A 14,882-nucleotide genomic window follows, 5' to 3' on the forward strand; every position below is an offset into this window, starting at 1 on the left:
GCTGAGCTGGGATCCAGACCCGAGGTCCCCTTACTCTTTTCTCTATCCTTGTGGGATTGCCAGTTAGCAAATAAAAATACAGGACACCCAGTTATATTCGAATTTCAGATAAACAGTGAATAATATTTTCGTATAAGATATCCTAAATATTGCATGGACATACTTAAACGAAAAAAATTATTCGTTGTTTACCTAAAATTGGAATTTAACCGGGCGTCCTGTATTTTATCTGGCCTTTTCCTCTGATCTGCAAATACCCGGTCATAAAACGAGCGTGTATTTGGTCCCTCAGGCCCCGCCCGGAACTGACATCCTGGGAATCCCTGAATTTGCGTCTTGTTTCCTGGAGAGTTTATCCGGAGAATCCCGGACACAGCTAGCTAAGGGTACTGCAAGTCCGCGGCGGCGCTAGGGCACCTCTAAGGCCCCGCCCCCGGGTCAGACCAGGCCGCGCCCCACTCCTCGCGAGAGGACCGCCCTTGCCCAGGAAGGTTCAGAGGCGGAAGTGGGGTACCGGAAGCGACAGTTGCCATGGAGCCTGCGGAGGACTGGCTGGTGGAATCCTTGCGCTTGTAAATCGTGTGGGCTTGGGACGTGGAATCCGGGCCCGGAGATGGCTTGGGGGCGGACGGGCGCGGCATGGAGCACGCAGGGAACCCGCGGCATGTGGGGCGGGACCTGTACGGAGGACTCCGCCTGGGCCTCGGCTCCCGCAGCTGGGAAATGGCACCTTCCTGTGTGCGCAAATTGTGTGAAGTACTAGTAGGGGCAGTGCTTGTGGAGGATAATAATAACATAAGTGACTATTTATTTTGCGCCAGGCTCTGAGTTAAACCTTAAACAAAGATTATCTCGATTCCTCACATCAACCTTGGGAAGTCTGAGTACTCTAGGATTTCCATTTTACAGATGAGGACGAGGCTCAGGGAAATTGTGACTGGCCTGCTCCCAGTCACACAGGGGATGAAATGTGTAACAAGACTTGATCCCAGTTCTGCCTGATTCCAGAGCCTGCGCCCCCAACTGCCGAACCATGCTAACATCTCAGGTTCTTTAACAGCTGTAAAGTGCCGTGCCTCGTGTGATGTTGTGTCCCTATCATGCAGGTACCAGGATTTCCATGCATTCGACCTCTCGGGAGCCACTCGAGTCCTTGAATGGATTGGTGACAAAGGTGATATGCCCTGCCTGGCCCTGAAGAACCACTCCTCAAGCTGGAACTCAGGAGCGCAGCCCAGAGGGACCCAACCCCTCTTCTGGGAGCTTGAGGGCCTCTTGGTCACTTGTAGCAATTTCATGGCCCATCAGCATTATATTTCTCTTATGAAGATCTAGATCTCTTCCATCCCTCAGTACAAGGCTGCATACCAATGGCAGAAGAGTTTATCTTTGCTTTGGAAGATTTGGCAGAGTGTCTGGACCCAGCCGTGGTCCAGAATCTTTCTAGCACTTTGTGACAGCTTATTCTGCTTCTTTTTCCAGGAATCTTGGTTGCTGGCTATGAAAGCCTGAAAAAAAATGAGATTCTTCATCTGATATTACCTCTCAGACTTTCTGTAAAAGAAAACCAGGTAACTTGAAATATTTATGCTGAGTATATGTGTCTACTTCTACTCATTTATTAAATCTTTATGGAGCTCCTATTGTCTACTAAATATTGTCCTGGATACTAGAAAGAGAGAACCTGTAAGCCCTGGGCCTGCCCTTATAGTCTAATAAAGGGAGGCAAATGTGCACAGAGGTAAGTTGTACAGAAAGTCCTGTGATTTACAGAGGGCTCCTAGAGCAAGAAGTCAATTATACTTTATCAAGAATAGATTTAGGGGGAATTCCCTGGTGGTCCAGTGGTTAAGACGCCACACTTCCACTGCAGGGGGCCCGGGTTCGATCCCTGGTCGGGGAACCAACATCCCATAAGCCGTGCCACACGGCCGAAAAAAAAAAAACATTTAGGGAGCAATTAGAGTATGAAGTGTGGTTGAAACCTTAGAATGGTTAAGATCACCTAGGATGAATGTGTAGTATATAAAGAATAAGAGGAGAAGATGGCTAAAGACAGAACCTCAGGGAGAACATTTAAGAAATGGGTAGAGGAAGATGATGAACCCACAAGGAGTACTGAGAAAGAATAGTCCTTGAAGTAGGAGCTCAGAAAAGGCCAGTGATCCAGAAGCCAAGAGATAAGAATGTGTCATGAAGAGTTGATAGCTGCCTAATGTTGCTATAAAATCACTCAGGCTCATTGGCTAGATCAGTCCTGCCTTTATTGCCCTTGGGTAAATTTCCTTCCTAATGTTCTTGATCTTCCTCATCCCTACCCCTCAAGCTGAGTCAGGAGCTCACCAAAATTGAGCCTTGATGAGAGACCTGATTTACCTCCCACCTCACCCCTAGCATTCCCTCTGTTCTCTTGTGGCCACCTCCTCTTCCCCTGCCTCTGGTTCCTCACGTGGAGAGAGTAGAGTCTAGTGGCTAAGAGCATGGACTTCGGTTAGACAGACTTGGGTTCAGATGTATAACATAACCCCTGTGACCTTAGAAAAGTTGCTTAAGCTTCCTATGCCTTGGCTTTGTCATTTTAGAACAGGGATAATTATACTGCCCAGGTCACAGGGCGGTTGTAAGAATTCAACGTGATAAAGTAAAGCACTAAACGGTGGCTGACACAGTGAGCACTGGATAATTGGCAGTTGTATTTTTTTTAATTAGTTTATTTATTTTATTTATTTATTTGGCTGCTTTGGGTCTTTGGTGCTGCGCGGGCTTTCTCTAGTTGTGGTGAGCAGGGGCTACTCTTCGTTGCGGCGTGCGGGCTTCTCATTGCGGTGGCTTCTCTTGTTTGCGGAGCATGGGCTCTAGGCGCACGGGCTTCAGTAGTTGTGGCTCGCGGGCTCTAGAGCAGAGGCTCAGTAGTTGTGGCTCGCGGACTCAGTTGCTCTGCGGCATGTGGGATCTTCCCGGACCAGGGATCGAACCCGTGTCCCCTGCATTAGCAGGTGGATTCTTTTTTTTTTTTTTTTAATACCATGCATTTTCTTTTTTTCTTTATTTTTTAAAATTTTATTTACTTTTGGTTGCTTTGGGTCTTCATTGTGGTGCACGGGCTTCTCATTGCGGTGACTTCTGTTGTTGCAGAGCACGGGCTCTAGGCATGTGGGCTTCAGTAGTTGTGGAGCACAGGCTCAGTAGTTGTGGCTCACGGGCTCTAGAGCACAGGCTCAGTAGTTGTGGTGCACGGGCTTAGTTGCTCTGCGGCATGTGGGATCTTCCCGGACCAGGGCTCGAACCCATGTCCCCTACATTGGCCGGCGGATTCTTAACCACTAGCATGTGGATTCTTAACCACTGAGCCACCAGGGAAGTCCTGGCAGTTGTATTTTTATTGCTGGAAGAACCCACCTAACTTCCAGTGCGAGGTGTGGGGAGGAATGGGGCTGTGTTAGTTGGCTGATACATTCCACCTTTCTCTGTTAAGCCTCTATGAGTGGCTCCTCTAAGAAGGCTTGGAATATAACACTTGTGCTGTGGTGAAAGGTTAGAAGAAAGGTTTTGGATGTGCAGGAAAGAAAGGAAGCTATCTGTGTAAGCAGCTGAGACCAACATTTGCAAATAATAGCACCCTGAGGCCCTGCCCAGAGAAGCATCATTGCCACCTGAACGGCTTCCGTGGCTTCCTGCCAGGCTGGGATATGGCTCCTTACCTAGAACTTGTCTGAAACGTTCCTTTGGAGAGCGGTCCCCTATCTGATTGGCCACCCCTTTGTATTTTAGGGCTTATTCCCTGAAAGAGATTTCAAGGTACGCCATGGAGGATTTTCAGACAGGTCTGTCTTTGATCTGAAGTATGTGCCAGACACCAGGTATGGTCAGCTCTGTGACCCAGACCTTCCATTCAGGATGGAGTGGCTGGAACTTAAGGGGTATCCTGTATTTTTATCACCACCCCTCCCCATCCCACCTCAGCACAGGGGCACATGGGAGGGCATGTGCACACACAGATCTGGAATACAAAGAAACCAGTGCTCGGTGGCTTTACGGTCCCTCACAGACCTCTTGACTATGGTAACCCACAGATTGCTGGTGTTGCTCTAGGGAATAGATACAAAGTAGAAGGGATGCTCTTAGCTTCTCAGAGAGCTGGTGGTGGGTAGTTGGGGCTAATAGCTCAGTTGTCAGAGGCCAGGGCCTCTGGGTGAGGGTTCTGTGTTCAGGCTCCCTGCTGGGTCCTCTAGCACACGTCATGCCACATGGAAGCCAGGGCTCAGTCCCATGACTCTGTGAGCTATGGACCTGTCCCTAAAGGGGAACAAGCCTGCTCCTCCTCTGTTAAATGAGGGTGACTGATCTTGATGACCCCTCCCTGCGTAAGGTCTCCTGATACGGGGAGTGTAGGAATCCCAAGCTGAGTGGGCTGGAGAGGGAGAGGCTGAGGGCTGTGTGCGTGAGCTCCCCACTGTCTGGGCTGAGATTTCCTATCCATCCTGAATAGGTTGCTGGTGACCAGTGGCCTTCCCGGTTGTTACCTGCAGGTGTGGCAGGTTGCGGAGGACAGCGGTAAGTGACTTTGACTCGGCGGGGTTGGGTTTGTAGGAAAGCCTGTTACTCTCACACCCCCAATCCCTAATCTGAGCCAGTTAAGAAACAGACTCAGAGCCAGTGGGAATTAAAATGGAGTATCTACTGGGACTTCCCTGGCAGTCCAGTGGTTAAGACTCTGTGCTTCCACTGCAGTGGGCACGGGTTCAGTCCCTGGTCGGGGAGCTAAGATCCCACATGCCACATGGTGTGGCCAAAAAAATTTTTTTTAAATGCAGTATCTACTTTAATGCAGCAAAGGTGAATTAGCAGCCACAGCAGTGCACACAAGCCCCAGGTGGAGCTTCCTATAGCTTGCTTCAGGAATTGAGTTTACCAGCCCAGCCAGAGGCAGAGCACCTGGTGAACTTCGGGCCTCTCCCGCCCGAGGCAGGGGCAGAGCGAGGGCAGCAGGGAGGTCACCTCTCACTGCAGGCATTGCTGCTCTCAGGGAGGGAAAACAGTGAGTGAGCACAAGGCTGGGCTGACCAGTCTCCCACTCAGAAATGTCACTCTGCTGCCCAACGGGAGCAGGAAAGTTGGGAAAGGCGCAGGAAGCGTTCGTCCTGTTCCTCTGGGAGTCGGGGGAGTTCCCTCATAGTATCCCCTCCAGCAGGAGGTTTGCGGTTCCCCTGTCAGGCAGGCACCGGAGCCTGCAGCCCTGATCCAGCCCCTGCCATCCCTCCTTGGGTTAGAGCATTGATGACCAGCGTGGAAGCGGGCCTCAGAGGCAAAGGCAGCCGCTCTTGGAACTGCCCCTTGGCTTGTGTGGTCCTCTGCCTCACTTGGATGCTTCCCAGAAACCTGTAGCAGCTGTTGGCTTCTCCCCAAGCTTCACTGCTGCAGGAAGGTGGTTCTGGTCCTCATTTGGTTTTTGAGGTCACTGACCCTGTGGACTTTCCTTTGTTGTTTCTTCCTTGTCACTTGTCTTATGCTGTAGCTTCCAGGTGTGTGTATATACTTATTTGTAGTTATGATTGTTTATTTTTTCATAATTTTATTGAAAGTCACCCATTTTAAGTATACAGTTCAGTGATTTTTTTTTTTTTTAGTAAATTTAACAAGTTGTGCAACTATAATCAGTTTTAGGATATTTTCATGATCCCAGTAAGATCCATCATGCCAATTACTATTAACCCCCATGCCCACACCCTGCCCCAGGCGACCACTAATCTGCTTTCTGTCTCTATGATAGATTGGCCTTTTCTGGATATTTCATATCAATGGAATCATACAACATGTGGTCTCTTGTACCTGGCTTCGTTCACTGAGCATAGTACTTTTGAGGTCCACCGTGTCATACAATGTCATAACGTGTATCAGCAGTTTGTTCCTTTTTATGGCTGAACAGTATTCCATTTATGGATGTATCACATTGGTCTATCTGTTCACCAGTTGATGGATCTGATTTTTGGTTATTAGGAATAATGCTGCTAAGAACATTCATGTACAAGTCTCTGTGGACATATGTCTTCATATGTCTTGGATAGACATTAGGAATAAAATTGCTGGATCATGTGGTAAACTTATGTTTGATTTTTTAAGAAACTCCCAAACTCTTTTCCAGAATGGCTTCATCATTTACATTCCCACCAGCAGTGTATGAGGGTTTCTGTTTCTCCATGTCCTCACCAACATTTGTTATTATCTGTCTTTTTTATTAAAGCTGTCCTAATGGATGTGAAATTGTATATCATGTGGCTTTCATTTGCAATTCCTTAATGACTAATAACGTTGAGCATCTTTTTATATGCTTATTAGCCATTCATGTATCTTTGGTAAAATGCCTATTCAAATCTTCCTAAGGGTGTTTTGTTGTTATTTTTTTCCCCCTAGCAGGCTGAGATAACATGCTGTCACAGGCCCTTTGATATTCCAGTTTTACTGTACATTTTAAAAGATACTTGTTCGGATTAGTTAACAATCTATAAGATGTAACAGTAATATTAATGAGTGTATATTATATTCCGGTCACTGTACTAATCACTTTCCATGTGTGATCTCATTAAATTCTCATAAGTCTGAGAACAAACTCTTTCCCAGAGAGGCTAACTTGTTCAAAGTCACAAAGATGGTCGCAGAACCAAGACTTAAATCTAGTCTGACTTCAGAGTCTGCTTATAACTCTGCCTGGTGGTAACTATAGTTAGATAATAATAATTGATCTCAGTATAGTATGTAGGGGCTCTGAAAAAAGGTCATAGCGTATTTACTGACTGGCAACATAGTCTGTGCCACCATTTTGCTTAGATCTGGTTCCTGGAAGTAAGATCTACTTATGAAAGGGCACATAATAATAATAATTATTATTATTATTACTGTTATTTGTAACAGTAGCTAACATTTCATCATTTAGTCGTTATTCATTGTGTGCTTCCAGTGTGTCAAGCATTGGGCAAGGTTCTGGGGATATAACAGCAAGCACTCACACTCCTTGCTTTCTTGGTGCTTATATTTTATCAAATATTTTGCCCACTTTTTGATTGGCTGTTTTGTCTTTATTGACTTGTCAGAGTTCTTTGTACATTCTAGATACCTGTTATTTATCAGATATATGTTTTGCTAATATTTTCTCCCTGTCTTTTCATTTTCTTAATAGTGTCCTTTGAAGCATAAAAGTTTTAAATTTTGATGAGGTCCATTTTAATAATAAAACAGTGTCATATCTAAGAAATCTTTACTTAATCCATAGATTTTCCCCAATGTTTTTTTTTCCAAAAGTTTTGTTTTAGCTCCAACATTTAAGTCTGTGATCTCTTTAGAGTTAACTTTTGTGTATGGTAGATATGAGGGAAGGGTCCAAGTTCATCTTTTTGCATGTGAATGTCTGGTTGTCCCAGCACCATTTGTCAAAAAGCCTGGCCTTTCTCCACTGACCTGTCTTGGTGCCTTTGGTGAAAATCGGTTGATCGTGAATATAAGGATTTATTTATGGACTCTCCGTTCGGTTCCAGTGATCTCTTTGTCTATCATTATGTCAGTAACTTATAGTTGTTTTTTATCTTTCCCTAAAAATAGGCTGCGTGGGGCAGCAGTGGTTTAAAGATGAGGGGGGCGCCTTGGAGCTCTTTTGTCCTGACAGTGCCTGGGGTACCAGGTGCCATATAGAACCTGTAGCCCTAGGCCCAGGAGAGCTAGGCCCAAGGAGACTTGCTCTGACACTCATATGAGAGTAGGAAATCAGATAGTTACCTTCCCTTGGATATTAGTGCAGAATATTCCAGAATCTGGAGAAGGCTGGCAAGCTGTTTTCCTAGACGCCTAAAAACGTAGCATTATTTTGGTGAATTTTCCAAGGTCCAGGTTTGACCCACAGCTTTGGTATCTCAGAAACCTGATTCTGTCAGCACACCCAGAACAAATCTAATCTGTTATTAGGGGCAGACGCACTCACCAGACTCACAGGACTGCTGTATAAACCAGAACGCAGATTTATTAGTTTATAATGAAAAAATAAGTATCCCTAAAAGTGGAATATTCCAGATCCTTATTCTTTTCCTATAGAAGACCTAACCTAATCAAAGCCTGCATGGTAAACATAACCATAACAAGAGGAATCAGCTCTGAGGCTTCCAAATGATGTTTTCATAAGCTCTCTTAGGCAGAGGGTATAGAACTTGTGAAGGCTTGGCTCTCCAGGCCCCTGGAGGGAGGGCCTGTGGCCTCTCCTCTCAGCTCTGGGGCTGAAGAGTCCACTGAGAAGGTCTTTAGGTGGAGACATACCTAACAGCCTCAGCTGAATGTCTCCTGCAGCCTCTACTTTGAAGTTAACTTCAGTCTGGAGTGGCTCTCTCTGCCGTGGACGGGCCCCAGCATTTTCTTTGCCTTTGTGGCTGAACAGCCCCCTCTCATGGCCACCACTTTTCCTTTCGACGTGGTAATACGTTAGCTCAGAACTGCAGGTCTGGAGCCATTCTGACTCCTTAAGGAGTGTGCCTACTGCAGCTCTGACCCGTTCTGTTGGTTTAATCTTCAGACAGCCTTCTTTCTTTTATTGCCCAGTTCTTGGAGGTGCCTCACTGCATCTTTTGCTTTGATTTTGTAGTAGTTTTTCTTTTCATTTGGCTAGTTGGTGTGGATTTCCTAAAGGGGGCATTTTAACACTGACAAGAGAGGGGATGAGGAGGAACCTGCATTGCTTTCCTGTTGTAACTACAGAGCACAACTCTCCAGTCAGGAGCTCTGAAGCCTTTGTTTTCTACTGCATCTTTGAAATAGGTCTTTGAAGGCTTTCCCTTGACCTCCTCCTTCCCCGCCGTCAGGGGACAAATCACATCTGAGAACCAGCCCTGGCTCAGAGCAGCAGGTCCTGGGGAATCTGTTCCAGGCTCCTCAGTCTTTGGAAAGGGAAGAGGGAGCCGCTTAAGTGGGGCCCGGGGGAGTGAGGCAAGCTGTGCTGGGCTGGTTTGAATCACAGCCTCACTGGCACTCCCCGGAGACACACGGTCCTGAAGCTCAGCTGTTGTGTCTGCTCCGACCTCCGCGGCTCCTAGGGTAGAGCAGTTACGTTCAAAAAGTGTAGACGAAGTGCACTGAGAGTCTGTGGCTTGGGGAGCAGGACTCAAGGGGCCTCTGCATCCTAGCCCAGCCTGGCCGCGCCTTTTTGACTCCTTGTATGTGAACTGTCTCCAGGGAACTGACTGCCACGTGCTCGCTTGTTAAGCCGTGTTACTGTTCCTTCTCTCGTCCGTCCCTTCCTCATCCTCTTACCTATCCTCTAGAATTTAAAAATACATAGATCTCCATTTTCTTCAGAGAATGTGAAACCAAACAGTGAGCTCCCTCTTGGAGCAAGAAAATATAAAATGGAAAATATGCATCTCCCTTTAAGTAGTTTGTACAGCAAACTACTTGTTCTGAAGTATGTTATAAATGGAGAATGCAGAGATGGGAACCTGTCTGCTGTCGAAGCAGACTGAGGTGAACAAAGCTAAAATTTGATTTAACCTGAGGGCAAGTATGTCTTTTTAATGTTCAGTGTAAAAAAGATGTGGACTTTCTTGCCCTGTTTATTTGAAGACAAAGACATCTGTGTTATAACCTTGACCTGTTAGGATTTGGCCAGTTCCTTGAGGTCATGGGACATGTTTTTGAAGAAATAATATTACTTCATGAACTCCGTTCCTGTTATTTTCAGTTAAGGTGTAAACAACATCATCGGCGTGTTCTTTCCTTTTCTCTTCCTTTATTTGTTCTCCACAAAACTATAAAAAGCCAGAACTGCTTAGGAGGTTTTGAGATGGCTGCTGTGTGATTCATTATCTCTCATTTGCGAAACAGTTCATAAGACAAATTATAGAGAAACTACAGTGCTTCTGACAGTTTCCAAAAAGTAAACACAACGCACAGTGATGATGTCTCCGCATCCTCTCTCGCCGGCCGTGAGCCCCTGTCTCCCCTGACCTTCTGGCAGGCCTTCACCATGGAATGTTTCAAACCTGCATTAACATTCTTTACTTCAGCTGCTTCCATCTTCCCCCAGATGTCATTAAGGCTGTCAGCACCATTGATGTGTGCGAGAAGGAGGGGCGCCTCTGGCCCAGGGTGGCCATCTTCTCGTCTGCGGCGCCCAGAGTCCTCCATGGGGCCAGGCTCAGCAGTCTGAAGGTGGTGGATCTGGAATCACAGAAGACCACATACAGCTCAGGTACCACAGCCCCTTGCCGGCTCCTCCCAGCCCCACCCAGCCATGCTGGAAACAGAATCCAACCCTGTGTGCCAGCTGCTGGGGAAACGAGATGAGTGAGAGGCAAGGCCAGGCCTCGGGGGCCCCTGTTCTGGGGCTGGGGAAGGCAGTCCCGGGACCGGCACCCAACCAGCCAGGCGGACCGTGTGAGATGAGAAGGCTGCAGGACGTGGTTCGCTCGGCCGGGGGCTAGTGGGGAGCTGCCCAGAGGAAGGGGCTTGGACCAGCCAACGGCGCCAAACTGCTGGACCCATCTGACTATAGCCACTTTTCTCCTCTCGCCCCGCCTTCCAGGTATCAGTGACGGCGAGTTGCTGAGTAGCCTGCAGGTCCTGGACGCAGACACCTTTGCCTTCTGCTGCACCTCGGGCCGCCTGGGGCTTGTAGACACCCGCCAGAAGTGGACCCCATCAGAGAACCTCAGGCCCGGCTCTGGGTCCGCTGGAGGGAGGTGGTGTGCAGAAGCTGGGGGCCGGGGCCCTGGGCCCAGCATTGCCAGCCTTGGCTCGGACGGGCAGCTCTGTCTTCTTGACCCCCGGGATCTCTGCCAGCCGGTGAGCTTGGTCCAGTGCCCAGTGTCCACGCCTAGCCCTGACCCAGAGCTGCTGCGAGTGACTTGGGCTCCAGGCCTGGACAACTGCTTGGCCATCTCAGGTACTGCTGAGAGGATTTTGTGTCTGTCACTTGATCTCTCTGTTCCGGGGACTCTTGGGTGCTCAGGAAGGAGCCCGTAGTCCCGTAGTAAATCTGGCCCCAGAAGTTAAAGTTGCTCACAGAAAAGCTCCAAATTAGCTCTCCAGGTTCTTCAGTGGCGGCCTTCCACATCCTGGCTACCAGACTTCCCCACGTTGGTAGCAGACCTTTCCTGTCCCAGCAGGAATTCATTTCTGAGGTTGGTGGAGAGGCTGCGGATGTTAAGACACTAGGACAGCCACGGGCTGCACCAGGGAGAGGTGATAGGGTCTCAGCGGTGCTGCTCAGTCTACTCGCTTTTAGAATTACAGCAAGCTAGCTAGGTCAGCAGGCTCCTGGGTCTGGCCCGGCAGTATCTAGTTGAATGAGGGTGTGTAATGAGGTATCTGAAAGCCGATGGAAGGATCCTCTGATCGGGGGAGAGGTTGAAAGAATAGTTGAGAGAGCAGGAGAGGGTCATTGGTCATGGCAGGATTCAGAAAGAGCAGAAGAGCAGAACCAGGCTTGGGTAGTTCTCTCTAAAGGCTTCTCTTCCCCCATCAAGTAGGAGACAAGGCTGTCTGCTGAGAGAGACTCACATGTGGAGGGATTAGAATTGGGGGCAAGTGGAAGAGGTTTGAAAAGTCTCTAAAGCCTCCGTTTCTTGGGGGAAATAATAGTACCTACTTCATACAGTTGTGAGGGTTAAAAGAGAGAATGCAAGATTAGCCTCGGGTCTGGCATGTGATAGATGGACAACAGATGCTTATTGTTATATGCTCCGTGGAGTCATCAGCCGCCGACATTGACGGCAGATGTTACATGCCCTTCAGTTGGCCTTTAATTTTATTATTATTTTTTTTTGGCTGCACCGCACAGCTTGTGGGATCTTAGTTCCCCAACCAGGGATAGAACCTGCACCCTCAGCAGTGAAAGCGCAGAGTCCAAACCACTGGACCGCCAAGGAATTCCCTCAGTTGGCCTTTAAGTATCTTGTGGCTCTTTGATTCCTCATCCTCTAGCCTGTTTTGGTTCCGTAGAGGATTCAGAGATTCAGCGTCAATGCTCGCTTTTCTTATTCTTCCTCAGGTTTTGATGGGACGGTCCAGGTCTATGACATCACGTCTTGGGGTGGAATGGGGTGCCAAGTAGAACCTCTCTTCACTCACAAAGGTCACATCTTCCTAGACGGCAATGGGATGGACACTGCTCCACAGGTCACCACCCACACCTGGCACCCCTGCAAACCGAGGACTTTGTTGTCTGCAGCAAGTGATGCCTCTCTGCACGTATGGGACTGGGTGGACCTCCATGCTGCCCGCTGACTCCAGCATCTTTCTGCCCAGGCCCTAGGAAGCTGCTGTGTAGCAAGGATATTGATTCTGGATTCAAGTGACCACAGCCCTGTTACCAGCTGAGTGGCCGTGGGCAAGTTAACCAGCCTCTAGTCCCAGTTTCTTTATTTGTAGAATGAGACTGGCAATAACTACCTGGCAGGACTGTTGGGAAACTTAGAAGTAAAATATTTTAAAATAACTGGTAAGGGGCTTCCCTGGTGGCGCAGTGGTTGAGAGTCCGCCTGCCGATGCAGGGGATACGGGTTCGTGCCCCGGTCTGGGAAGATCCCACATGCCGCGGAGCGGCTAGGCCCGTGAGCCATGGCCGCTGAGCCTGCGCGTCCGGAGCCTGTGCTCCTCAATGGGAGAGGCCACAACAGTGAGAGGCCCGCATACTGCAAAAAAAAAAAAAAAAAAAATAACTGGTAAGCGGACTTCCCTGGTGGCACAGTGGTTAAGACTCCGTGCTCCCAATGCAGGGGGCCCGGGTTCGATCCCTGGTCAGGGAACTAGATCCCACATGCATGCTGCAACTAAGAGTTCGTGTGCCACAACTAAGGAGCCCACCTGCCACAACTAAGACCCAGCACAACCAAAAAAAAAAAAAAAAAAAAAAAAAATAACTGGTAGGATGCATGGCACAATAAATATTTGGTAGCTACTCTTAGATCTGGGAGCCCCATTTCCCCCAAGTGTAAAATGGCAGCGTTTTACCCCTGTCTGCATTCACAATATCATGGAATCTGAAGAGCCAACGAATGTAAACAGGTTTTGTGAACTTTTTTACAGAAGTGAAAATGTATAGTGACAGATAATCATGAAAAAAGTCAACCCCAGTAGCAATGAAGGAAATAGCAATTAAAATAAGATTATGCCATTTTTATCTACTAAGTTGCCAAATTTTACAAGAGGTTACATGGTACACAATTCAGAAGGTACTGAGGAGCAGCTTGGTTCTTTATCCCAGTTGTATGATGTACCATTGTTCAGTTGAACCATAATTTATATATCCAGGCTTCTGTTATGTGGCAATTAAAATTTTCTAATCCTTTGAAATTACAAGTAGTGTGTACAACTTTTGTATCCATAAACAGTATGTCTGTAGAATACATTTCTAAGAATAAAACTGCTAAGGCAGAGGATGTGAGCATTTTTCAATTTTATAAATACCGTCAAAGTGCCCTCCATAGAGATTGTGCCACTTTATGACTGCAACGATGATGATGGGTCTGATTCTCTTACCTCACCACCACTCTCCTTAGTGGCTTTTTGACTTTGCCAGTCTGATAAATGAAAAATCATTATTTGTACTTTTAGTCTGCATTATTATTTAGTCTGCATTATTTAGTCTACACTATTTGTACTTTTTCTCTTATGTGTGAAGTTGAGACTCTTCACATATTTAAAAGTTTGGGGGCAGCTGTTTTTAAAGGTGGTAACAGCCAGGGTGGGGAGCTAGGCATTCTCATCAGTACCACCTGCAGCTGGCGTTCAGGCAGAGACTGGCCACCCTCCTCTCAGGCGGTCCTCACTGGAACACGGCCTTCACCAGGGTGATGCTTTCCAACCCCTGCCCCCCAGGGGAGTAGGCCCAAAGGACATTTCTTTTTGGTGGCCCGTAGCAAATATGAAAGTGTACCTGCATGTGATTCCTCACTGTCACATTTGTTAAAGGATTTTCAGCAATTTTCTTGTTGAAATTATTTGATTACTAGTCACAGTTTGGGCTCTGGTTTTTTAAAAAAATAGCTTTATTAAAAAAAATAATTTAAAAAAATTTTTTTTTAATAAAAAATAGCTTTATTGAGATATAATTCACATACCATACAATTCACCCATTTAAAATGTACAATTTAATGGGTTTTGGCATACTACTTGATTAGTTTTTAAAGATTATGGTAAGATATATCTAACAATTTGCCATTTCCCCCATTTTTAAGTGTACAACTCAGTGGCATTAATTACATTCACAATGTTGCATGACCAGCACCACTATTTATTTCCAAAACTTTTCATCACCCCAAACAAACTGACTGTTGTGGGCTCTGGTTTTTTGGCTTTCAGTTGGGCCTACTTGGTGTATTCTTCAGCTCGGCTCCTATACCAAAATGCCACAGACTGGGGTCTTAAACAACAGAGATTTACTTCTCACAGTTCTGGAGGCTGGGAAGTCCAATATCAAGGTGCTGGCTAGGTGGGTATCATCCTGAGGCCTCTTCTCTTGGCTTGTAGGTGGCCATCATCTTGCTGTGTGCTCACATGACCTCTTCTCTGTGCTCATGCAGAGAAAGCTCTGGTCTCTGTTCCTCTTCTTATGACACCAGTCCTTTCAGATTAGAGCCTCACCCTTATGAATCACTTAACCTTAATTACCTCTTAAAAGCTCTATCTCCAAATACAGTTACATTGGGGGTTATGGGGGTGGGAGGGGGTATAATTTAGCCCATAGCATTTAGGAATTATTTTGAAGTAAGAAAAACCTAATAAATTTTCCAATGAAATGATTTTTTTAAATTAATTTAATAAATGTAATGAATTGTGGAGAGATGTAATTAAACAATTTCAGACTCAAGATGTGATCCTTCTTACCATGGTCTGGAGTCTTCTTTCTA

General features: G+C 46.8%; 1 protein-coding gene across 1 annotated transcript; it reads left to right on the forward strand.

The window, feature by feature from the left end:
- Window positions 1–531: 531 nt before the first annotated feature.
- On the forward strand, window positions 532–13,407 carry WDR73 (WD repeat domain 73; the record flags this gene model as incomplete). Its single annotated transcript, XM_079699937.1, has 8 exons — window positions 532–572; window positions 1,107–1,174; window positions 1,483–1,571; window positions 3,772–3,860; window positions 4,490–4,554; window positions 10,058–10,222; window positions 10,556–10,915; window positions 12,023–13,407. 8 exons carry the CDS (start codon window positions 532–534, stop codon window positions 12,256–12,258), a joined length of 1,113 nt encoding a protein of 370 aa, XP_079556063.1. The 3' UTR covers window positions 12,259–13,407.
- Between the last annotated feature and the right edge of the window lie 1,475 nt (window positions 13,408–14,882).

The sequence above is a fragment of the Hyperoodon ampullatus genome (assembly GCF_949752795.1).
Source record: "Hyperoodon ampullatus genome assembly, chromosome: 3".
Classification (NCBI taxonomy): domain Eukaryota; kingdom Metazoa; phylum Chordata; class Mammalia; order Artiodactyla; family Ziphiidae; genus Hyperoodon; species Hyperoodon ampullatus.